This window comes from Dermacentor variabilis, chromosome 1 (assembly GCF_050947875.1).
Source record: "Dermacentor variabilis isolate Ectoservices chromosome 1, ASM5094787v1, whole genome shotgun sequence".
Lineage (NCBI taxonomy): Eukaryota > Metazoa > Arthropoda > Arachnida > Ixodida > Ixodidae > Dermacentor > Dermacentor variabilis.
In genome coordinates this window covers 44921011-44947910 of record NC_134568.1, presented here as the reverse complement: position 1 = coordinate 44947910, position 26900 = coordinate 44921011, and the positions used below count along the sequence as shown (strand labels likewise).

The 26900-nt window shown below is 46.8% G+C and overlaps 1 protein-coding gene across 2 annotated transcripts in view; it reads right to left on the bottom strand.

The window, feature by feature from the left end:
- LOC142576817 (nose resistant to fluoxetine protein 6-like) overlaps positions 1–26900 on the bottom strand; it is a 125682-nt gene that overhangs the window by 83586 nt on the left and 15196 nt on the right. For both annotated transcript variants that reach the window (XM_075687051.1, XM_075687052.1), the window contains exons 3-8: positions 22722–22833; positions 19465–19549; positions 19257–19351; positions 17041–17220; positions 6504–6597; positions 281–367 (exon numbers count right to left, since the gene is read on the bottom strand). In XM_075687051.1, coding sequence (XP_075543166.1) covers positions 281–367; positions 6504–6597; positions 17041–17220; positions 19257–19351; positions 19465–19549; positions 22722–22833 — 653 coding nt within the window. The remainder of the gene's footprint in view (positions 1–280; positions 368–6503; positions 6598–17040; positions 17221–19256; positions 19352–19464; positions 19550–22721; positions 22834–26900) is intronic.

Here is a 26900-nt window from a genome sequence, read left to right as displayed (position 1 = left end):
TTCACTTGCTCCGGTTTTCTCTGCACGGCAGCGCATATCTTAGCTAGCTTATTGGGAGCAGTGAAATCAACATTAACACCATATCTGCTTGCAACTTTCTTAAGCCTGTGTGGTACTGAATGACCGTAAGGAATAGCCACTACTCTTTTCTTGCTTTTACTGCCTTCTGTGATCGCGTCCGTCCCCCTCAAAATCGACTTCTTTAGGCGTTCAGCCACAATGACCACTGGCAAAAAGGAAGAAGGAAGTCCACGCGCACTTCCTTCTATGGCAAACTTACCTGATCAATCTTCGAATTACAGCAAAGAGGAATATGATGATTCCAGTCCTGTTTTGCTTGCATACTACTGCAGCTAGGAGAAATCCACTGCAGCAAGGAGCGGGGTTTGGTGGGTGCAGGGTATAAGGATAATAAAGACCAGATCAGTTCTCAGTTACATCAAGTCATGAAAATTTTTGACATTTTTCTATTCAAGACACTTTATGCATAATCATGACATGTTCGTGTGAGCATAATAATGTCGACTATAGCGGTTTGCCCAAATTAGCGACACTGCAAGTGCGGCAATAAGCCGAAACAATCGTGAATTTCATCCAAGGAAGCAGCTTAATACTTCAACTTACCCGCCGAGGATGCTTAGCGGCTGTGGTGTTGCGCTGCTAAGCACGAGGTCGCGGGATCAAATCCCGGCCGCGGCGGCCGCATTTCGATGGGGGCGAAATGCAAAATCGCTCGTGTCTCGTGCATTGGGGGAGCATTAAAGACCCCCTAGTAGTCAAAATTAATTCGGAGTCCCCCACTACCGCATGCTCCATAAACAAATCGTGGTTTTTGGCACGTAAAACGCTAAAATTCAATTTAAGAATTTGGCTTGCTCGAGTTAAAACTGCATGTGTTACATTATATTACGGTACAATAGTTCACGAGCTGCCTGCATTTGCGAAAATTGTTGCGGTCAAACCGGCCAAATACTGCTGTCATCAGTCGGAGTCTTTTAAATCAGGATTACAGTAGCGGATACTGTACTTTCACTAAGCATTAGTGATAGCTTCGTGTGTGTAGTTGCTACTTTAACTAATGGTACATTAGGGTTGTCGATCCGGTATTCCGATTCCGATTGCCAGATGCTCGATATTTGAATAACAGGGAACACGCGCCACCCGAAGCGGCTCACATTCCGGAGCAGTGAGGGACGCAAACGAGGGCCGAGGAGAACTTCCAGGGTTGCCTGACCGAATACCAACGTTGCCCCTTCGCTATCATCGACGTCAGCCAAATAAAACATGACAGCACGCAGTTAAAGCAAAATCATGAAGCAGCCTAAACGTCCACACCAAAAGCGTGCTATCGAAAGGTGCACAACACTTGCGTGTGGAGAAAATTACCAAATCTGGCGATTGCTCCGACGTCGTCGGTGAGCGCATTCCGATAGAGGTGATCTAAGTCGGATTAAGGCAGTCTGAAAGAAGCAACCAAATGTAGTCCGAGTGCCCTTTATCGACCACTGAAACAGGATGACTGTGTGGAGTGTTCCGAGACAACCATCAGGTGCAACTCTCGTTATAGGCTTCCGTTTATAGTGAATGTTGCTGCTGAGTCCACCAAAATATCTGATAATACGACAGACTTATGAAGGACTTATGAGAGACTTATGACTCCCCTGTCGTAAGAAATCTCAAGTACGGGTCATATCTGACTCTTATAAGATGCTATATGGTCATATACGCAAATATAGCACCTGATATAGAGTGACGTATCAATATATTTAGGTGCATATGAGGCGAGATATGGCAAACGCACCATTTTTGCTGCACTGTTGTGATCCAGGTCTTGTGGTTCGAGGATCGCACTCAGGCGTCACTCAGATGGTTGCTTGCCTACGCCACCGGGGCACCTAAAACATGTTATCTGGCCCGCGCTATACCAGGGCGCCGCACTAACCTGGCTAAGCGGAACCACGCCGTCGTCGCTGTCTATCGCCGAGAGTTACCTGTTCGTGAGGAGATAAGGTCGGAACTGAAGACCGAGCCTTCGGGCAACGTGACAATTGGTCACATCCAGTCGGATCTCCCGGTGGGGGTGGTGGAGTCTGTTGCGAACGAAAACGGTAACGAGCATTCTTTAGGTGCTTCCCTCGAAGCAGCCCCTTCATCAGCACCCGCCGGGACGGCGACGGGTCCCGATGCCGCGTTTGACGAGCAAACAAAGATGCTACCTTCGAGGCGACAACCACTACACCCCGCTCAAGCGGTAACAACCGTGAAGGCTAGTCACGTGAACGTGACGGGCTGACCGTCACGAACAGCAATGAGCCAGTGTCGACGACTCCCGTGCAATCAACGTGGACTAGTTTCCAGATTGCCTTCGTCATTCATTCGTAGGTGGGTTTGAAGGTTGGACCTTAGAGGCGGCGTCCAACCAGCTGGTGCGGCCATACGTGGGATTTTACGAAGAGTTCGACCATTATGTTTGGAGAAGGCACAGTCATCAGGTTCCCTCTTCTAGTTAACTAGGGAAAAGAACTCTCTTAAAAGCGGACACATTTGCTGCAGTGTGGGTGCTGATGTAGTGTGCTCAGAAATGAAGTGAACTCCGACATTTAAAGCACTCCAACATGGATTGTCCTCGCATATCTGGAGCCAGTTTTGTAAATATGTAAAATAAACCAGTTAGTCTTTCGCTCCAACCTTCCTATCTCATCTCCTCACCAAGAAGCAAATCGCAGAGATAGGCACGGACGATGGAGGGGGCGCGCTTGGTCCGCTTACTATGACGTCCCAGTATAGCGCAGGCTAGCGACCCTGATACTGATGCCTCAGTCCCAAGCATGGATCCCACACCCAGATCCCAACTTCCCAAAATACGGTCCTACATAACTCCTTACATGGCGCGTTCCTTATATGATTTATAAAGTTCCAGATCTTGCATTATAGCCAGATACAATACTTTATATTGAGTGTTTCCGGTATTTCTTGCTGCGCCTTATATGACTTTTAGGCTCCCAGATCTGGCAACATATTATCGCGAAGAATGTATACCGCAGGGCCTTTTGTTTTGTTTTTGCGACTGGTTGGTCGCTTCGATGTGAGGGAGGCAGGCAGAGAACGGTGTCCAATAAACAATAAAACGAAGGTTGGACATCATGAACAGCTGTGCACCAGAGTTAATTCCTCGATGTCTGAAGAGGACTATGCCCGGCCTGCATCCGGACATGCGGGAAAAAATTATTATCGCAAACCCCGACATTTGCTCTCGATTATTAGTGGGGTTGCTTTGATGATCCGTACCCGCCGTGGTTGCTCAGTGGCTATGGTGTTGGGCTGCTGAGCACGAGGTCGCGGGATCGAATCCCGGCCATGGCGGCCGCATTTCGATGGGGGCGAAATGCGAAAACACCCCTGTGCTTAGATTTAGGTGCACGTTAAAGAACCCCAGGTGGTCGAAATTTCCGGAGTCCTCCACTACGGCGTGCCTCGTAATCAGAAAGTGGTTTTGGCACGTAAAACCCCAAATATTATTATTATTATTGATGATCCGTACCTCTCAGCCACAACCGATTGGCTCTTATTTCTCTGCCGGCCTGCGGCCATGGTTCCCAGACGTCTTGACACCTCCCGTTGAAATGATACCTGCTGTGCTAGCTACGCAGCCGCCTCCGATATGTTTCGGTACCTGAGCTGCGGCAGAGCACCTTTGCGTGCGAGATGCTACCGAGCACGATATGGACCTGAAGGCGATCGCGGACTCCATAGCCTCGTTACCGGACCGCTTAAATTCTATAGAAGAAGGTGTACGACGTCCTGCAGCACATTGGCCACAGGGAAGTTCCGATGAGAACGACGGGCGACCACAATGCCATCTCTACGACCACATCGGCCCCTTCGCGACCCAGTGCCGGAACCGGTTCCGAGAAGACGGACCTCAACGTAAGGAGGAACGTGATACTCGGGGTTCGCAAGTCTACCCCTCGGGAAACGAGAATGGCTGGGCGTAGAGGGCTTGTTCGGCCGGCCATTTTATACTTTGTCGAAAGGTCCCCCCTCGTATATCGTGTCCAAGCAATCGGGACCGACACAAAATTACGGCAGCATTCTTAATTCCAGCATAGAAACTCTGACAGGCTTTCCCTCCTTCCGCATGATCCCGCGCTAGCAAGTACAGAAAACCTTACCGTTGCTCGTGCTGGCTGAACATATGAGCACATTGATCTACGCGTGGATGAGAGTAATTATACATTGCTTAGAGCAGCTGCACATTCGGCTGTCAGAGACTGAAAAGAACCGCACGGATCCCTCGGTGAGTTGATGGTATTTTGAGCAGAAAGGCGAAATGCTTTTACGAAGGTCGCACGGCACTCGTTGTCTCTGCGTGTTTGAGGTCAGAAGTTTTAAAGCACTGTCATCTCGACTCTTCAGCGGGCCACCTCGACGTCCCGCGTGCGATGGAGAATAATGTTCTCCGCCGTTACTTCTGGCAAAAACATGTTTTTTTCACATCAGAAAGTACGTCACCTCCTGCTCTGACTGCTAAAACCGGGAACACCGGCCAGTGTCGCCCTCTTGTGGCCTTCAAGAATGATCCAACACCTCTTGTAGATAAAGGCCTAAACGCGCGACGTTGCTCCGAAGACACCAGAAAAATAGCCCACTGCCTACAGCGCGAGCTCCAGCAAGTGAACCGAACCGAAAAAGATAAGTTACAGCGTGAATGTTGTGCAATGCGAATGCTGCCACGTTCGGCAGTACTCCGATGGTGACGCGGAGGAAGAGTCTGTTGACGAAAATGGTCAGAAAAAGAGAATGTGTCATATCCGTATTAAGGTACGCAAGTGTGGTTCGCGTGGTGACCTGAGACTTGCCTCGTGTGATCGTGTTTGTGAGACGGAGAACCTTGATCGAGGCTGTCAAGCCGAAAACTCGGATGAGGTCGAAGTTTACTTGAACATGAGGACATCTTCCAATGAGTACGGTTCTAGAAGCATCGCTGCTTACGACAGTGACAATGATATGTATTACAGTTCAAGTGAATGAACTTTAGTATTAATTTTCTTGTGTTTCACGATTGCTCGGGTTTTTTTCCATTTTCTTAGGCGTGCTTGTTCTTACTTTAGTTTCATTTTCCATTTTTTTCCTTGCCGCTAATTCATTTTTCTTCCATGAATCCCTCCCATATCCGCGTTTATGAAAGTTCTGTTCTTTTGACGTTCGAAGTCCATTGCGGAAACGAGTGACACAATTTTTCATAGAGGGAGGTGTCGCGAAGAAAGGATGGTATGTGTATCTATTTTTTTTCTTTTTGTGACTCTTGGGTTTTCTTCGATGCGGTTCCATAGCTTACTGCAAAAACTCCCCGATGGGGGTACACATTTACTCCCATCAGTCCATCCTAACTTCCGTTCCGCACGGGTTTAAACTTTTTACTCCACCTGACCGGAGCATATCAAAATTCTATCGGGAAATTCGGTAGAGGAAAAATCATTTACTCCCATTTGGCCTAATTTTTGCTTGCCGTATAATGAAAGACGCGAGATACATTAAAGGAATGGTTGCGGAGGCTTCAAGTAAGCCATATTTCAAATCACTCTGCTCACTACAATGGTTCTAACGGCGCTTTTAGTCTCAAGGCATTAGTGATTAATTCCACTTATTTCAGGCGGTATACATGTGCCTATACCCGGAAAGTACATATGCAAAAAGAACAAGCTATTGTGACGCCCAAAAAGAGGTATGAGCGCTTGGATTTCGCGATCTGAGCGGGCTTTCATTCACCTGAGCAGAATTTTTTTTCAGATATACAAGCCGTTTACATGCTCTGTGGATGTGCATTTATGTGGGTGATCCCCTCTTTTCCCTCAATTGCAGCAAGCGGAAAAGCCATTTTGAAGCAAAAAGGCGACAGTGAAATGCTTTCATATATATTTATGCATGTAGGCTACAGTGTCAACGGGACAATCAGGGCAAATCAACTAAATTTATACGCATACATACCACGTGGTATTCGTTCATCGTATAATATGTCTATACCCCTCTATTTTCACATACTAATTCCGAAGAACAAGTGGGAGCATTAACTAGAAATTCCTTTATATAGAGTTGACATACGCTTGCTAATATGTTACACAGGCTCAGATAAGCCGAAATGTAAGGAATTTTACATACATAGCTTTAGAAGAGCTATATAAAATATGTATAGCAGACACCCAAATACAGTTTATGTCAGTCTTACTGGAATAATATTGATATGGTTTTACAAAGAATTGGGCAGATATGATCGTATAGGGCTGATAAAGCGAGAGCCAGATAACGGTATAAAAGAAATTAACAGATATGACTATATATGGTTATACACGTAAATGACCATTCATAACTGTTGTGTCCTATATGCCCGATTCTTTATAAAGTCATAACTAAATATTTCTACGTAAAACCAGATACGAAATTTATGTAAGGTCCTCTGTTGAGAGAAAAGAAGAAATAAAGAGCGGAAGTGCTCCACTACGCACCTGAGAAATAAGAAACTGTCGACGCTTATGAATCCGGCTATGGCAATCATGTTTTGCCATTCATCAACATATTTAATCATGTTCGCCAAGTTTGCTAGAAAGAAATAGAGAAAAGCTGAAGTTTAGGGAGCATATCATAATCACAAGGATGTGCAACGTGTTATTTTCGTAAGTATGGCACTGGAAATGTTTCAGAGAAGTAAATGCTCCCGAACCATAGACATTAAAGCACTTACGCTCTTTAGGTACTTCACCTACTTTGAATTAACTTTGTCCGATCTGGCACAAAAAAAAATCGGCTGAACCCATCTCAGGACGACTGTCGATGGTATTGTGGTTAGCATTTTATCAATACAGTGACACAACGTATTGGCACCATCGAAATGATTTGGGCACAAGGCGTGTAGTGCAGCGGGACACCTCTTTCGCGTTTCCCTAGGACCACTCGGCGCTACCTAGCAGCGCCGCCACAAAGCCTGCGCGTGGCATCTTAAATCCATGGCGCGCCGGTGCGTGCGAACGCTGGTTAACGCGTCCTGTGGAAGCTTCGCTCCCCTGTCGCTTTTCTTTCTGGACGCGCTGCGCCATCTAGTGACGCTGCCGAGACGTATGCGCGTGGCTTCCCAGAAGAGAAGTGTGGCGCGCTGCTTCGTGGTGACGCTGAGAATTGTTCCCTCGGTTACTGCACACCCAGGAAGGAGCACATACTCATATACCCAAGTTACGAAGAGGTTAATTGAACAGTGGTACATGCCCAATTGATTCATTGCACCGCCCGCTAAAGCGTTGGCGTGGAAGTGTTCATTGAAAAGGTGCGCATGCGCGGTGTATTGATGGCGCGGCCTGTTAAAGTGTCGGGTTGCTGTCCTTGAGGAAGCCGTGTGTAACCTAGGTTCGATTCCTCAAAGCATCGGAACAATTTGAAGGTGCATCTTTATCATTGTAGAGTGGCACATATTTACCCAAGTTGTCGTCAAAGGCGTTCATAGAAGAGCTGCACGCAGCTACTGCACTGTGGCTACTGCAACGGCGTACTCTGTCTTGTTTATTGCACCGCCGTGTTATAAGCGAATGTTACGTACGGCAGGACGGCATCCCAGCTCTTGTGTTCGACGTCGACGTACGTTGCTAGCATGTCGGCAAGTGTCTTGTTCAGACCATTCGTCTGTGGGCGGTAGGCCGTTGTCCTTCTGTGCCTTGTCTGACTGTATTTCAGAATGGCTTGAGTGAGCTCCGCTGCAAAGGCCGTTCCTCTGTCGGTGATGAGGACTTCTGGGGCGCCATGTCGCAGCAGGATGTTTTCTACAAAGAATTTCGCCACTTCGGCTGCGCTACCTTTCGGCCGTGCTTTAGTTTCAGCGACGGTAGTCCGTCGGCACGACGATCCACTTATTTCCGGTTGTAGACGTCGGGAAGGATCCCAACAAGACCATCCCAATCTGCTCGAATGGTGGGCAAGGAGGCTCAATTGACTGTATGATTCCGGCTGGCTTTGTTGGGGGTGTCTTGCGTCGCTAACAGTCCCGGCATGTTCTGACATAATGGGTGACGTCGGCGGTGAGGCGCGGCCGATAATACCTTTCCTGTATCCTCGACAGTGTCCGGAAAAATCAGAGGTGTCCAGCGGTCGGGTCGTCATGTAGGGCGTGCAATACTTCTGGACGCTTTCCTGACGGGACAACAAGAAGGTAGTTGGTGCGCACTGGTGAGAAGTTCTTTACGAGTAGGTTGTTTTGAAGCGAGTACGAACACAATCCTCGCTTAAGTGCCCTAGGGACAACGTCGGTGTGCCCTTCCAAATACTCGACGAGATTTTTCAACTCCGGGTCTGCTCGCTGCTGTTCAGCGAAATCTTCAGCGTCATCTTCGTCATCTGTTCAGCGTCATCTTCGTCATCTTGCGGCGGCGAGTTAATGGGGGCGCGTGATAGGCAATCGGCATCAGAGTGTTTTCGTCCGGACTTATAGGTTACAGTGATATCATATTTTGCAGTCTTAGGCTCCACCGCGCCTGCCGTCCTGAAGGATCCTTTAAATTCGCTATCCAACACAAGGCGTGATGGTCGCTGACGACTTTGAATGGCCTGCCATATAGGTATGGGCGAAATTTCGCTGTAGCCCAAACGATAGTGAGGCATTCCTTTTCGATTGTAGAATAAATGCCTTCCGCTTTTGACAACGACCGGCTAGCGTAAGCTATCACGTGTTCATGTCCATCTTTTCTCTGGACTAGGATGGCACCGAGGCCTAGGCTACTGGCGTCAGTGTGGATTTCGTTATAGGCGTCCTCGTCGCAGTGCGCAAGTACGGGCGGCAACTGCATGCGTCGGTTGAGTTCTTGAAATGCGTCGGCCGGCGGCATTTCCCGCTCGAAGTTGACGTCACATTTAGTTAGCTGTGTCAGCGGCTCAGCGATGCGTGAAAAATCGTTGACAAACCGCCTGTAGTAGGCACACATACCAAGGAATCTACGAACTGCCTTCTTGTCGATGGGCTGCGGGAACTTTGCGAAGGCCTTCTGCGGGCCGGGGCGGACTCCAGACTTGCTGATGACATGGCCTAGGAACAGAAGCTCATCTTAAGCCAAGCGGCACTTTTCTGGCTTCAGAGTGAGCCCTGATGACTTGATGGCCTCTAGTACTATGACAAGCCGCCTAAGGTGATCGTCGAAATTTCCGGCGAAGACGACGACGTCATCCAAGTAAACAAGACAGGTCTGCCACTTCAATCCTGCTAAGACCGTGTCCACGACGCGCTGGAACGTTGCAGGCGCCGAGCACAGTCCGAGTGGCATGACCTTGAACTCCTACAGGCCGTCTGGCGTGATGAAGGCGGTCTTTTCGCGATGTCTCTCCTCGACTTCTATTTGCCAGTAACCAGACTTGAGATCCATCGTCGACAAGTATTTTGCGTTGCAGAGCCGATCTAATGCGTCGTCTATCCGTTGTAGGGGGTATACATCCTTCTTTGTGATCTTGTTCTGTCGACGATAGTCGACGCGGAAACGTAAGGTTCCGTCCTTTTTCTTCTCAAAGACAACAAGGGATGCCCAGGGGATTTTCGACGGCTGGATGATGTCTTCGCGGAGCATTTCGTCGACTTGTTCTCTTATGTATTCACGTTCTCGCGGTGAAACTCGGTAAGGGCTCTGGCACAGTGGTCGAGTGCACTCCTCGGTGATTATGCGATGCTTTGCGACTGGTGTTTGTTGAATCCTCGATGACGTCAAAAAGCATCCTTTGTATCGTCGGAGCAGACTTCAGAGGTGTTGTTCCTTAATCTTGGGGAGACTTGTATTAATGTCGTAGTCTGGTTCGGGAACCATGGTCGTCGGGGTAGATGCGGCGGAATCCGAGAGGACAAAGGTATTGCTGGTTTCCAGAATTTCCTCGATTTACGCGATCGCCGTGGCCTTGTTAATGTGCTTGAACTCCTGGCTGAAGTTTGTCAGCAACACTTCAGTTTTACCTCCGTGCACTCGAGAGATCCCTCTTGCGACGGAAATTTCATGGTCTAGCAGTAGACGTTGGTCACCCTCGACGACGCCTTCTACGTAGGCAGGTGTTTTGGTGCCGATGGAAATGACAATGCTGGAGCGAGGCGGGATGCTGACTTGACTTTCGAGCGCGCTTAAGGCATGTTGACTACGAGAGCTCTCCGGCGGTATCGCTCGATCTTCCGACAGCGTTATCGACTTCGACTTCAGGTGGATGATAGCGCCGTGTTGGTTCAGGAAGTCCATGCCGAGAATGACGTCTCGTGAACACTGTTGGAGGATAACGAAGGTGGCAGGGTAAATCCGGTCATGAACGGTAATTCTTGCCGTGCAGATACCAGTCGGCGTGATGAGGTGTCCTCCAGCGGTCCAAATTTGAGGGCCTTCCCATGCAGTCTTAACTTTATTCAACTGGGCGGCGATGGGTCCACTCACGACGGAGTAATCGGCTCCTGTGTCGACTAAGGCGGTGACTGCATGGCCGTCGAAAAGCACGTTGAGGTCGGTGGTTGTTTGTCTTGCGTTACAGTTACCTCTTGGCGTCGGATCACAGCTGCGTTGCATTGGCCTGTGGCTGATACGTGGCGTCATCAGGTCGTCTTTCGTCGGCATATTATTTGCTTCTTGACTTTGTTGCGACGACGGCGTGTCGTTATGTCGTCGAGGTATTTTCTTTGGCGTCTTCGTCGGCGGCGGAGGATCTTCGTCAGTTCGACGAACAGCAACCGCACCTCCATCGGTTGCTGCTTTTAGTTTTCCTGATATGGGCTCGCAGACCGGCCCCGGGCTGGGCCAGTGTGTGGTCGGCGCTGCGGCGACACGTAGCGGCCTGGTGACGGCGAACGGGACGGTCGTCGAGGGCTCCACTGAGTGGTGGCGAGGTCGTCGGCGATTACGCGAGGTCGTTCACCCAGCTGCTGTCGCGGCGCGTTCATCGTGAACCCTCGCAGTCCCATCTCCCGGTATGGGCATCGGCGGTAGACGTGACCCGCTTCTCCGCAGTGATAACAGAGCGGGCGGTGGTGAGGAGCGCGCCAAATGTCCGTCTTCCTCGCGTAGCGGTGCTGGGCGACGGGCGGGCGGGCTGGCTGGTATACTCGCGCAGATCGTCGGTGGCCAGTGATTGAATTCCTGCGTAATTGGTAGAGGTCATGCGGTAGTTGAATTGCCGGTTCCGCATTTCGAGTGTCTTCTCGATGCTGGTGGCCTCGCGAAGGAACTCTTCTGTGGTCTTCGGTGTGCTTCGTATAATTGGGCCGAAAAGTTCTTCCTTCACACCCCGCATGAGAAGGCGGACTTTCTTCTCATCGGGCATATCCGGGTCGGCGCGGCGGAACAGACGGTTGATGTCTGCAGTAAATATGGCAACGTTTTCGTTAGGTAGCTGCATTCGGGCGTTCAGCATGGCTTTGGCCTTTTCCTTGCGCACGATGCTCGTAAAGGTGCAAAGGAAGCCGCTACGGAAAAGGTCCCATGTTTTCAAGGTCGACTCCCGGTTCTCAAACCACGTTCTGGCGGCGCCTTCTAAGGCAAAGTATACATGCCGCAGCTTGTCGCCGGAGTCCCAGTTGTTGAAAGTCGCGATTCATTCGTAGGTCTCCAGCCAGGATTTCGGGTCTTCAGTCGCTGCTCCATGGAAGGTCAGTGGGTCCCGAGGTTGTTTAGGATAACATGGGACCCTGGGGTAGCCATTGGGGTTGTTTTGACCACAATCTTCTTTGTCGTCTCAGGTAGAAGTCCGTGCTCTGGGGGCAGTCCTTGCAGTCTGCGGCTAGCAGGCTGGTCTTGGGCGATGTTGGTTTTGCCCTCGGGCTTCGGTCTTGGATCGCTGCTTTGCGGGGGCGTTCGGTACATAACCGCACTAGCACCTCCACCAGATGTCACGTGGTAGTGACGGTTAAGAGGGCAGCAAAACTGTAATTAAGGAAACGAGCGTTTTATTGGGTGAACTTGTGCCCTCAAAAACAGGCTACACTCAAAGACACCCGCCGTGGTTGCTCAGTGGCTTTGGTGTTGGGCTGCTGAGCACGAGGTCGCGGGATGGAATCCCGGCCACGGCGGCCGCATTTCGATGGGGGCGAAATGCGAAAACACCCGTGTGCTTAGATTTAGGCTCACGTTAAACAATCCCAGGTGGTCAAAATTTCCGGAGTCCTCCACTACGGCGTGCCTCATAATCAGAAAGTGGTTTTGGCACGTAAAACCCCAAATATTATTATTATTATTATTACACTCGAAGAACAACGGTAGCGGCGAACACGATCGGCGGTCGTCGAAATCTGATCAACGGGTCAAGCGCGTCGGCTTTTATACATCAATCGTCGAATGTCCCGGACTAATCGATGGGACCCGCGCGCCTTCCACAAAGTTCTACATTATTCGCGTCGCGCACATGCAATCAGATTAGACAAGGTTCGATCACAGACAGTGGATGGAACCATCGATAACATTCCAGAAACTTCCGACACATGCAAGCGCGTCCTGCGCGTCGCGATAACATTTGTTAGGCGGTGAAACGTGTCTCACGATGAAGACACGTTTCACTTACACGTGTCAACATGCTGATCGCGGCTTCGACCGAGACCCTCGGCCTCTGTCGCCCATCTCTGAACCATACCATGCCGGGCTTCCATCTCGGGGAAATACCACAAGCCGCTCTCCCTCGCCGCAATGCCTTCAATCCCGTTCACCTACACCTCGACGTCCCTCGTCCCCGTCCTACGTGGGCAGATTTTCGGGAAACTAAACAATGCAGCCGCAGCAGGTAAGGCTGCATTGATGACTCGGACTCCAAAACCTCTGATGACCCCTGCTTCTCGACAGAACCTTGTTGAAGTTTTTGTTGATGATATACCCGTTCAAGAGCTATAGCCCTCATCGATACTAGCGCTCAGGTGTCAGTTATGCGATCAAATCTTCGCAGCCGTAATCGTAAAGTCCTGACACTTGCCCAGTCGCCTGCCGTCCGAGTTAGCTAATGGTAGTACAACAGCCGTGATGCGAATGTGCGCCGCCCGTGTTACCATTGCTGGCCACCTCGTCGACGGTTCCGGTATTCAACCAAACCCGGAGAAAATTCGTGATGTCACGTCTTTTTCTGTACTTCAGTCTGTCAAAGACGTCCGAAGTTTTCTAGGACTTTGCTCCGACTTGTGACGCTTCGTTAAAGTCTTCGCAGCGATTGCCCGACCACTTACTGATCTTCTGAAGAAGAACGGGGCGTTTAAGTGTGGCCTCGCTCAAACTGTCGCGTTTGCCCACCTCACCAACATTCTCACCATGCCACCTACACTGGCCCACTTTGACCCGTCCTCTCCTACAGAGATGCGTACCGATGCCAGTGGTCACGGTATCGGAGCCGTCTTAGCCAAGCGCCAACAAGGCCAAGATCGCGTTATCGCATACGCTAGCTGCCTCCTCACAGCGGCGGAGCGCAACTATTCGATTACAGATCGTGAATGCCTGGCTCTCGTCTGGCCGGTTTCCAAATTCCGCCTGTACTTGTATGGCACGCACTTCTCTGTAATCACGGATCACCACGCGCTCTGCTGGCTTCCCTCACTCAAGGATCCTACCGGCCGGCTTGGTCGTTGGGCTCTGTGGCTGCAGGAATATTGCTATACAGTAGGTTTCAAGGCCGGCCGATTACATCAAGACGCAGACTGTTTATGATGCCATCCAGTGGACGAACCAACCACCCACCTTGACCCCGATACCGACGCTTGCGTTTTCTCCGTTTCTCAGCTGCTACACGTTGCCGACGAGCAACGCCGTGATGCCACCTTGCACGCCATCATTGATGGCTTCTGATTCGTCCCTTTACCTGTTTGTTCTCCCGGATGGTACATTATACCACCAGAATGTACGCCGCGACGGTCCTGCCATACTCCTCGTCATTCCTAAGCACCTCCCGTCAGCTGTTCTCCAAGAACTTCACGATTTACCAACGGCAGGTCACCTTGGCCTCTACCACACCTACGAGCGGATTCGCCGACGCTTCTTTTGGCCAGGCCTTGCCCGCTCCGTTCGGAAATAGTTGTGGCGTGTGAGAAATGCCAGCGCCGAAAAACACCATGGACAATCCCGGCTGGGTGCTTTAAACCGCTCGACATTCTTTCGGAGCCGTTCCTTCGCTTTGGCTTGGACTTACTTTGCCCTTTCCCTCTATCCACATCTGGTGACAAGTGCGTCGCTATGGCAACAGATTACGTCACGCGCTACACCATCACCAGAGCGCTTCCAACAAGCTTTTTTTTCTTTCTTTTACGCAACGTGATTGTACAGCCTGGTGCTCCCCACGAAGTGCTCACAGACCGTGGTCGGACATTTCTTTTTAAAGTCATCGCCGACATCCTGCAGTCCTGCTCCACCAAGCACAAGCTGACTACGTCTTACCATGCACAGACTAATTGTCTCACGGAACGTCTGAATCGCACCCAAACAGACATGCTTGCGAAGCACGTCTCGTCCGACCATACTGATTGGGACCTTGCCCAATCCTATGTCACTTTTGCATCTACTTCTTCGCGCCACGACACTGCCGATTTTTCTCTGCTCTTTCTGTTATTCGACCGAGAACGCACATTGCTACTGGACCCATCTCTTCCATCCGCAGCAGCATATACCAGTGAGTATGGACTTGACGCCATCACTGGGGCAGCCCAAGAACGCGAAAGTGCCTTCGCTCTCCTCCTCACCTCCCAAGAGAAGCAACGGCGTTTCCACGATCGCCAACACAAAGACGTCCACTTTTCGGCTGGATCTCTGGTACTCCTGTGGTCCCCGACTCGTCACGTTGGCCTATCAGAAAAACTCCTGTCTCGGTACACAGGCCCATATGAAGTGCTGCGTGCCGTGACTCCAGTTACGTACAATATCGCCCAGTCAGTACCAGTGCCTCATCTTCCCCGAATTCCACTGACATTGTGCATATCGCACGCCTCAAACCATATTACTCTCCTGTTATCAGCGATATTTAGACGCCCCGGGACGGTGCTTCTGCCGCCGGGGATAATGATACATGCATATTGCGCGTTTCTTGTGGACGATGCACGGGGTGCCCCGACGAAGACTACGAACGCTCTCTGGCTCTCGAGCTGTCGGTTGAACTGGTCAACGCTGCAGTTATCCTTTGTAAATATACTTTGTAAATAATGTCTCGTTCTTAATCCTTCGTTCGTGTATGAATATGAACAACTTTGGCCACTGCATATGGGCCGTAATATACATCTTGCTGCTGACTGCTGGCTGCCCCAATAGGCAACTTCGGTCACTGAGAATGTGCCACAGGATACGTGCCTTGGCAGGGTTAATGCTCCAGAATGTATGTGCCACCGAGATACGAGGAGTTTGAACTAACCATTTTGAATGTTCATTTAGTTGTCGTTGAGTCCCAGCATCGTGTGCTACTGCTTGATTGGAAGTTGCAGCCAGGATAACCACAATAATGTGGGTTGCTAAAGGGTTTCATCGGGGAATCTATCGTTAGAAGATATGCTGCATCGTGGTGTCATTTGGCGTTGCCTTTCGCAGCAAGATTTCCATTTCTTGTGTCAGCTGATATGCCCATAAACTTTCGTAATTCGAGGAGCGCCTTCAAGGATAGTTTCGGATTAAAGCATTTGACGATCATCTTCGATGCTTTGTGGCACTATGTTATTCGGTGCAGCATTAACGCATGACAGATGTAGAACATGAGCACGCCTTTTCCTTTGCCGAACGCACACACACAGACAGAAGCTAGGCGCGGAAACAACATTTATGCTGGGCTTAAAGCAATGTAGTTTAGCCTATGCCATTACATTATCAATGTCACAACTATAGATGTGAAATGAATTATCAAATGCCTAAGCTGAACTTGATCGATTTATAATAAAAATATTAACGGCGTATACAGATATAATATCAGCAGTGCGTGAAACGCCAAGCGATTGACTGACTTAGAATACGCATAGTCTGGCTTGCTCGAACGATAAACAGCTTAAGAGGCACTCCGATAAACATTGCTCAATATTTCAGCAGGTTTCGTATCGAGCAATCAGCAATCTGGATATTTTAGAAGATGAAGCAGTCATTCGCGAATGTGCATGTTTAATTTTACTGTCTAGAATCTCATGTTTCTAGGACACACAAATGCTATTGTTAGGAACCTAGGGCTTACGTTCCTGCGTTCGGAATACTGGCAAAATGAAAGCCAAATGTCATTCATTCTCGACTATAACAAAGATAAAAACAAGACATTTAGTTCGCTTTGTCAGCCCACAAGAACTGCCATCTAATTTAGAATAACAATTGCTGTACTGGCAACTCTTTCGTACGGAAGTATTTTGCACCCTTCCTACGTTCTTTTTTTGTTTTGTTGTTTATCCTAGCTTTCATCGTGTGATAGCCCGATTTTTCTGTCACCAAATTTCCCATGTTACGCATATAAGCAAGAAGACGATAATACCTGTTTCACATTTCACTCCTTGGGAGCATTTGCAATGCCCGATGAAGGCTGTTTGCTATGCTCGTGTCTAAGCAAAGAAAGCGCATGTAAGCATAGTCGCACGCACCTGGTACAGCTGGAGCACCACGTAGCGTGGTATGTATAAAAGGATTAAATTGCGGCTGCGCCCAAACTGTTGGAAGGGTGGACATAAAAGAGCAGGAGAGGGAGCTTGTACTAAGCACATTACTCATTGTTTGAGTCATTTTGTCATTGTCTTCGCCTTGCTTTTCTGGTTGTGGGCCTCGTTCATGGTTCCTGCGCCAAATGACTATACTTTCCTACATATTTTTCCGACAAATGATCCGCTCATGCATGGTTGACAAGTGGCTGTGCTTATAAAATAACGGCATATAACAGTACTGATCCTTGGTGCCATCACATTTCTCTGTAGTCGTTAGATTGTACGCTACTTACATCATGATTGCATGTGCCTGCGTCCACCATTTATAGGTATGTGCTTGACTGTACAACCAAAAAAGCCGAATAACGTGCTACTGTGCTCAGAGCATGTGATGAATTTTCCGAAGGGGAAGAACGCCCAAACATACTCACACCACACATACGAAGACGCACCGTAGCTGTGTCCAGCAACAATCCATACGATGCTTAGGAAGCGGATGCCGTGTAGGAAGCGAAGCCTGTAGGCATAGGATGCCTTGTCTCGAGTTACATGAAGCATCATGTTCGTATTTGACGCTACAGAGAATGACTTCACAGCGGACAGAAGAAAATCTGAAAATGGGAGCGAAGAAACAAATATTGTACCACGATCAAAAGCACGATGGCAGCAAACACGAAAAAAATAAAAGAAATAGGTTAGATACATGATGTAATGTCCTGTTTGTTCAAATAATTATTACTGCCAGGATACATGCACTTATGTTATGAAAAAAGCACGTTTTTTTTTCAAACATTGTGCAACACATTAACTATGCAATGGCGTCGCATGACTTGCACTAACGTTCACTCCTATGAAAATTTTTCAGCTTCTTTAGAACTCTCTGCAAAGAAAATCTTTGGAATTATATTGTTATCGAAATGCATATAGCTGATTAGAAGTAATTATGAGGTTGGCATGTAGCTTTATGAAAAGTAGCCTTTGAGAGTTTTTGATTAAATTAGCGTCATTAGTTTTGCTGCGAGGGCTGCAAAACCAATCCGATTGCTCGCGTATATCAGTCTTTGCTAGCACTAGTCTTCATACTTAGGAACACTGCTTTGTGCTGCATTGTTGAGACCGTGTCTTCAGGTACTGCTCTGTTTAATTTTACGCCTCTCGATCTGCTCTCCTTCACCATCATGCGTTACACAAAACGAATAAGGAAGTACTCTTTCTTTAAAAAGCAATTATTGGGGAGATTTTAGTTTATTGCGAGGGTTGTATGCAGCTACAACTCTAAAAACAGACTGAAACCAGGCTTCGCCGGAAATTCTCAAGCTCAGTTTGTCCAATTCATAGCGAAATTAAAGGAGCGTGTATGAGCAAAGCATTACGCCAATGGAGCGCTGAGAAATAAACGAAAACCATAAGAATGTTGGCACTAAATTTTACCCGAAAAGAAAAATGCGATATTTTTGTGTGCCACATATTCCTGAACTTGCGGCATAAGATGATTGAGAATTAACCTAGTCCAATTCCCGAAGAGTCTCGAACAAGCCTCGGTGGCAGCTGTGAGTAATATCTGTACCTCGACATTGCCGCTGAGAACGAAATTTTCCAAGAGCACCTTTACTAAAGGAAATCCTTATTAGCCGGCACTGGCATAGAAATTACGTGGAGCTATCGACGTAAACATTTGCTAATGAGGCACCCACCCGAAGCAACACTTCTTTAAAATGCGAGAAGAAGCACCCTATACCAGACCGTTCTGCATCTGGCAGTGTAACAACGAAGCATTTTAATTCCCTCTGTATGATGAACGACGTTTTCTCTCGCCGAACTTACTCACTACGGCTGTGCATTCACCTGGGATGCAGCTTAAATATAGCGTACTAAAGCATGAACACTTCCGTCGACGCTTTTTAAGTAGCGCAGGACGCACGTGACTAAGGTACCAGAGAACGTAAACGTGGTGGCAGTCCAAGCGTACTCCAAGGAAAGACCGGGTCTGACGGCGCGACGTGTCAGTCATGATGACTTTGCAGATGTGCCAGTTATTTCATGGCTCAATGAATCGAGCGGCTAGCATGCGCAGGAGTGCAGAAAGAACACAGACAGCAACGTCTGCTGCCCTGTCCGCGGTTAATGTCGAGTTTATCGTGCCAAAGACTACTGACTGCCTCAAAAGCAAACAGTTCTGTGCCTTGAAAACCTGGACCAACTCAAACCGCTCAAACTGGGGATTGACATGCCCTCAAAAGAATGTATGAGCAAAAATGATATCGTTGCAATGCTTTACTATAACTTCCCTTCGTCTCCCAAGGGCACCTTCGAACGTCGTCGAGTTATTTCGCGACAGTTCCTTCAAGAGCATCACAACTAATTCAGCGTGAATTCATTTTTTGAGCCCTCGTGAAGGAATCAGTATCAGTTCATGTCATGTGTTGTGTAGCAATATTGAATGACAGACGCATTTATTTGCTAACCGGTGGTTGTAGAAATACAAAAGCAAATATTTCATTGTTGCACTGCTGAAATGTAGTACTTAGGGATACACGTCCTTATTTTCCAGCTGGTCTTTGATAACTGCATGAGATTATGGTTGTGTACGAAGCCGAAGATGAGTGGCCAACGACAAGTCCTTTGTAAATGCAGTTCGTGAACTTACTAAGGTTCTTTCTTTTCATATCCTGCCCTGCAGGGCTGCATATATCCAGAAGTGTTCCAACCACAAGCAACAACATCAAAATGCCAAGAAACGACCTGTCAAAAAAGAAAGGTACAATAATGAAAAAAAATTCAAAGAGTTTCCATGATTTCCTTTAGATAGACTAGTTATTTTGCAAAGCTGAACGCTACCGCCAGAACATACTTACAAAATAGCAACCTGCCCTTTTGTAAAGGCGGCAGGCAAAGACGTTACGCAATTCGATATGGTGACTTCTATGGAAGGAGGAAGCACTGAAAGAAGAGCAGAGTTAATTGGCAAATTCACTTCGAAGGAAGCTTCTTTTTAATTCATTACTTCTCTGATTAGGTAGTTTTTGCGTTTCTCATGCATTGGAATGGCGCAACTGGAGTTTAGTTTAGGCTGACATTTCGCTCACATTCTGCACGATCTATTTCTGGGACACCGAATATTTTATGCCTATCATTGTGTACTCTGCACGTTTAATATTATACCCCTAGAAGTAAGGTGAAAATATCGCAATAACTTATTTTTTTATAAAATAATTCACAGGCACTTCTCCTGTCCGCGGTTACTGCCTGCAGTAACGTTCTGCGTATCTCTCCCAAACTTGCGTAATCCAGGCCTTTTCAATGCGTATTTAGCTTGCTCGTCTAACTTTATAACACGTCTTGTAACCGAACAAAACACTTTGGGTTATGATCATGATATTTGGAGCCTTCGTATTTGTTCTTTATCTGACTTCTGCCATTGATTTATTTCAATTTCTTGTTGCATTTTGTACCACTATTCTTTCAGGTTTTCTGTTTTGGTTTTCTGTACTCTGTTCTTCGTGTAACACAAGTGCACCACTACTAAATCGTAGAGTTGTTCGTGGGCGCATTGAGGAATAAAAAGATAATTATGGGGTTTTACGTGCCAAAACCACAATCTGATTATGAGTCGCGCTTTCGTGGGGGACTTCAGAAATTTGGACCACCTGGGGATCTTTAACCTGTTACTAAATCTAAGTACACGGGAGTTTTTACATTTCACCCCCATTGAAATGAGGCCCGTGACTGAGATTCGATCTCGCGACCTCGTGCTTAGCAGACCAACACTATAGCTAATAAGCAACAACGGCGGGTATTTTCAAGAATAAATGAAATAAATGCATTCGCGGAGCTTTCTCAGAATGTAGGCACGAAAAGTGGCCTATGATATTCTTAAATTCATACTGTCTGCATACAGTGTGAATCGCACTTTCCTAGAGTGCTTGCGAGGCCGGCTCCGGACTGCGCCAACGTTGCCGTATTGTAGATATTGGGTTCGCGATTTTTTGGTTACGAGCGCATGGAGCCCGCACGAGGTATTTCCATGGGCCCACGGCCCCATTGCGCCGTCAGCTTGCACTTTTTCTGGCGAACACTGGTGACTAAATTGGCCACTTCACAACTCAGACAAGTCACATTATGCGTCAATGCGTAATATGGTGTTAGGAGAATTCGAAGTCATTAACGAAAATCGTTTCATTGCAAGATGGGCGCAACGAAGTTATGGTGTTTCATTTAGCCGTAGCTGCTTTTGCCTTCACCTAGCTAATGTAAGGCTATACTAATCTGATTACTTGCTGTGTGGTGTGGACTACTCCGTTTTCGCCTGAATGATGCCTCAAGTAAGAGACAGCTTTTTTTTTCAGAAACGCAGCTGTTATATGACTTCAAAACTGCAGTTTGACTCGCAATTAAAAGTGCTTGATAGAAAGAAGCAGGTTTTAATGATATCCTGGGGATATTACCTAAAAGTGCTTGAAGAATTAATGCAAGTGGGCATAAAGTTGCTTACTGGATAGTTTATGGTTAGATCCCTTACGATAAAGCATTTTAGAAAACTATTTGTAGTCGGTGTCCCTGGGCCATATAACGTAAATCCATTCCATACTAATTTTGTTCCAATCTCTTGACGTCAGGGTTACGTCAAGCATCGGGCGGTGATCGGCAGGTTTGTTTTCACAGTGCAATCAATCGCTCTCCTCGTTAACAGACGGTCACGCTTGCCTGCTTTGAAAGGAACTACCATTGCCTTCGTTAACAGGCCTTTCTTTTCTAATTGAATAGGAGGAGGCGAGCAGAACAAAGAAGGGGAGAGAGTTTCGGTCCGTCTGAGCAAGTGCAGTGAAAGTAGATAACGGGATGAATAATGTGATGTTGGTAACTGCGATTGGTCCGCTTCCCTTTGCTTAACTGGAGGCGCTCGGTTTGTGGAAAATCGCGGCGGCGTGGAACAGAAGGTTAAAAATGCCATTAAACGACGTCCTCAAGGGAGAAAATTGGCCGACCGAATAGCCTGGAAAACTTTGTGCTGCCACACCAAAATTTTATTAATCGACGAGAAATCCATTCTTCCGCGTAGCTCCGAGCACCCAATGCGAGAGGGATCGGTAGGCTGCTATTTTAATTATTTTCTGAACGAGGCAATTTCAAGCAATCAAACAAATAAGTTTTGTTGGGCTTTTAATGCGTCTTTAGTGCATAACAGTCATTTTGATTGATTGAGTTTTCGTGACTTGGTGGCTTCGTGACAGACTCGTGGAGTGGGCATACGCCAGACATTTATGACGAACAGCTTAGGGATAATGTCGCCAAAGGCGTATAATCGAAATATTTCGTTTTCTTTTCTTCGGCCTTGTGACAAATCAATGAATGTGTAAACGACATTTAAGAGGTGGAATTTGAGTGTTTTTCATGATGTTGCCCGACTGACAGGCGAAGTGGCGGTGGCCTGAAAATTTTGACAAATCTCGGGGATAGTGGCAAATTGGATTGAAAGAAACTGGAAGAATTTTACGTGATGACGCGCCAGGTTACCTTTCTCTGTGCTGTTTTGCATGCAGTTCACGAGAAAAAAGTAAGTGAAATGTGAATTTCACGTGCTTTCCCACCATCATCCTTCTCCAGCCCATCATCATCCTTGTCAATAGGGAGGACTAGGAAGACAACAACAACAGCAATAAAGTGAAGATCCACGAAACAAGGCTACAAAATCCGCATTCGAGGCCCACACTTGATCGTCTCGGAGCGGAGTCATTTTGTCATTACCCACGCTCTTAGCTGCCTTTCATTTTATTAGTACTCAGAAAATTATCAAACAGTTACTTGATGGCACGGTTACGTCAAAAATTGCAGGCTATGGCGCAAACAAGTCCGTGATTACTCTGTCTGCTCACCAGACACACCAGTGACAAGGAATCCAGACACGCACGGAGGGCATGCCCTAAAAATGGCGCCCTAATGATCGTGAACTCATGAAGCAAGTAGCCCTGATTTCTTTAGATGCCATTACGGAACGCTTTCCGGCAACGAGAGGAAAAAAAACACTGATTCACGGACATTGCTCGTCATTGCGTCGTTCAAGTATATCTTCTGCGTGTGCGCAATCGCCGTCCTCGCAGGTTCAGACACGTACCTGCTCCGATCAGCTTCTGAAGGTCCTTCTCGTTGCAGTTGTTGATGGTGCATACGCCTAGGTGGAGCAGTGGGAGTCTCACTTCGTTAAAGCTCTTCGCGATATTTCCGAGCTGCACAAGAAGTAATCACCACCATGAATACAGTACGAGGAAAACTAGGGTGTCTGTTTTTAGAGCTCCCCAGGGTGCACTCAATTTGATTGCCTTTGGCAACCCTTTATCTGGAGCGGCGCATGAACCTGAATACGTATCTCTAGTTTCTTTTTTATTGCGCAATTTTTCTTTGATGAATGAGACTCTTATACGTACAAATGTCTGGGATAATGAATAAAACGGTGTAATCCAAGTCATTGTGCCGGCTAAATCTTAAAACGTAGAACAGAATACGAAGACCCGGGACAGGTATAGAAGTGATAGATGGGTTAATGCACCCATATTATTATATTATTCTATTACCGTTCCCGATGACCGCATTTAGATAGAAACGTAATGAAAAAAAAATGGTAATGTATCAGCGCTCGGTGCCAATTACGAACCACAGGCATTAACAATTAACCCGTAGCTCTCTAGAAGGATTTCTCTCATAGCCGATGTATTACTTTAGAACAGCATACCTCATAATTACCTTAAAAAGACGGGAAGCGAATAATCGATTGAATATGTAGTTAGTAATGCTTGAAACTTTAAAAAGCAGCGTCCGCACCGACAAATAATTACAGGGCATGTTGCCGCTTTCTGTGCTGTGACGATATGGTGGAAGTTGTGTCTTTTTATGCTGTTAATAGGCTTATAGATGTAATTGGTAAGCACTATGCATTATAAAACACGAATGTAATTCCTTCGCAAATGTGCAACGCTGGCAGGGGAATGACCACTGGATGCATATGTTCAAGCCAGACGCAAACAAAAATATTATTAGATGCTTAAAATTATGATGGGGATGGGGGCATAAAGTAAGAATTCTAAATATTACGGTTCAGTATTTGAATTCGGCCAGTGCGACATTTACTATATAATTATAGTCGACAATGTCAGGGCCGCACACAGAGGAACACTGCTATTTACGTTAAAGTAAAATTCAAAATTTTCGCGCTCACGAAAGAACTTCGTGAGCCTATGCGTGCAATTCAAACATGAATTTAGTCATAGATAGTGAAAAGAAAAAGATTCGGGCTTGAGCCGAATAAGCGACTTGACTGTATACGACCTGCAAGAAAATAACCAAAGAAAAAATGGTTGGCTATTACGCTAGTGGGTGTTTAGCGGGTCGGACAGGTTCTTATCTGCAAATCCACTAGATGTCGTCATTATGCTTTGGTAACTGTTACTACGGGAAAAAACCAAGAGAATCAACAGTGGTTGGCACAGAAGCAAGACAAGGTCTTTTGGGGGGCATTAGTGTAACATGTGTTTTATTGTTCCATGTTTTTACAGCTTTATTTTTCGGGAGGGTAGAGAAGATCCGTCAATAAGCCTCTCTTTCTTTGATTACAGCAGCTACTCCTATGTCAGCTTACCCTTTACAAGGATTCCTTTATTTACCCTTTACAATTTTTTTACTTTCTTTCTTTTTAGACCGCAATATATTGAGAATCGAGCAACATATTTACACTGCACAATCTCGGAGATCGGGCCCCATTCTTCGTTAAGTAGAGTCACACTCCAGTTCTGATTTTAGGCGCGCGCAGTTGGAACTAGCGCATCCGGGTTTGATTTTGGATTTTTTTCGCTAATAACGGATTATTACTACTCCCCAGGCACTTCCCTACGCTATTTATTTTATCTATTTTCTTTTTTATTCCAAGCTACGTAGCTTGGAATATAATGTACATTATGGCACATTTTCGTTTGTCCGACGTTCACTAGCGGGGATCAAGGTATCTAACTTACGATAACATACACGAACGAAAGCGCACAAACATTGTCTTATCTACAGGTACTAGCACTGAAAACACAGTCAAGTAAATATAGGATTGTCACCCATTACACAAGTTTGACTTCTTTTCTGGACTGAACCTTCCCACATTTCCCTTCTCCCCACTTTCCCGCACGTTTCATGCGCTGCAAAAACATATCTCGATTTCTGCGAACTTTCATTCTTCGAACTTTGACAACTTTGGAACAAAAAATGCGCCACTCAACATGCACAGTTCATGCATACGTGATGTACGGCTCTGCCGAGAAAGACACTATTTCCTCGCAAAAACTGCACTTCGTTGGTTATGCGATTAGCCATTCGTGCAAAACGGCGTTCAACTCCCTGTGTCATGATGATGGCCACTAGAGGCACTGGTAGATCATGCCAGTATGAGTGGCCTCCAGCATCTGGTCACGCTGTCTGTGAAACATCTTTGGAAACTTGGTCTCATCTTCAATGGAAAGAAGTTTGCGGTGCTTGTTCTCTCGAGTCCAGACCTCTCTGCGGCTGATAAACTGCCAGACAGCGTACAGATACCTTGGAAAACAGAGCATAAGTACCTTGGTGCGTTGTTGGGCACCTCCACCTACGTGTGAGACACCTACGTGGAGAACATTGGGTAAACATAGCACACCTCGACGAGAGTGCTACGTCGATGAGGTCTCTGGGGCGGCAACCACTTCCTACTGGATCGGGAGATATGCAACTGTGTGTACCCTTACAAAAATGACTTTAGACTGTCTATAGAAAGTCTATAGACTTTTCATAGACGACCTTTCCTTTCTATAGATTTGGACTTTTGTTGATATAAAGTCTATAGACTGTCTATAGACGAAAGTCGATAAAGTTTCTATTTCTTTTTGTCTATTCGCAGTCTATAGACGGTCTATAGAAAAAAGTCGATAAGGTGTTTGTTTCCTTTTTGTCTGCTTCCCCTCTATAGAATGCCTACAGACGAAAGTCGACACAGTCTCTATCTATTTTTGTCCATACTTTGTCTTTAGACTTTCTATAGACGAAAGTCGACAGGGTTTCTATTTCTTTTTGTCTATTCGCAGTCTATAGACGGTCTATAGAAAAAAGTCGATAAGGTGTTTGTTTCCTTTTTGTCTGCTTCCCCTCTATAGAATGCCTACAGACGAAAGTCGACACAGTCTCTATCTATTTTTGTCCATACTTTGTCTTTAGACTTTCAATAGACGAAAGTCGATAGGGTTTCTATTTCTTTTTGTCTATTCGCAGTCTATAGACGGTCTATAGAGAAAAGTCGATAAGGTGTTTGTTTCCTTTTTATCTGCTTCCCCTCTATAGAATACCTACAGACGAAAGTGGATACAGTCTCTATCTATGTTTGTCCATACTTTGTCTATAGACTTTCTATAGACGAAAGTCGATAGGGTTTCTATTTCTTTTTGTCTACTCGCAGTCTATAGACGGTCTATAGAAAAAAGTCGATAAGGTGTTTGTTTCCTTTTTGTCTGCTTCCCCTCTATAGAATGCCTACAGACGAAAGTCGACACAGTCTCTATCTATTTTTGTCCATACTTTGTCTATAGACTTTCTATAGACGAAAGTCGATAAGGTTTCTATTTCTTTTTGTCTACTCGCTGTCTATAGACGGTCTATAGAAAAAGTCGATAAGGTGTTTGTTTCTTTTTGTCTATTTCCCCTCTATGGACTACTTTTAGACGAACGTCGATACAGTGTCTATTTATTTTTGTCCATATACTTTGTATATAGACTTTCTGTAGACGAAAGTCGATAAGATTTCTATTTCTTTTTGTCTACTCGCAGTCTATAGACGGTCTATAGAAAAAATTCGATAGGGAGTTTGTTTCTTCTTTGTCTACTTCCCCTCTATATGGGCTACCTGTAGACGAAAGCCGATACAGTTTCTATTTATTTTTGTCCATACTTTGTCTGTTGACTCTCTATATTATGGACAATAGTCGACAAGGTTTCTATTTTTTTCTCTACTCCTGGTGTATTGAATGTCTATAGAAGAAAGTCGATAATATGTAATTCCGAGTTCCCATACCCCCCGCCCTCTGCGAACGCGATAATATGGCACTGGTTCATGCACGACGGCACCGCAACCCCGGCGCGGTGGGCAAACCGTGCAGACTGCTAGTCTGCGTTCGGTGCAGCTGCACCGAACGAGGATCGCGGCGGAGCAGGCACCGTCCGAGACACCAAGGTCTTCCAGGCACCCGAAGGCCCTAAACCTGGCTGCTTCCCGGACGTACACTTCGCGAAGACC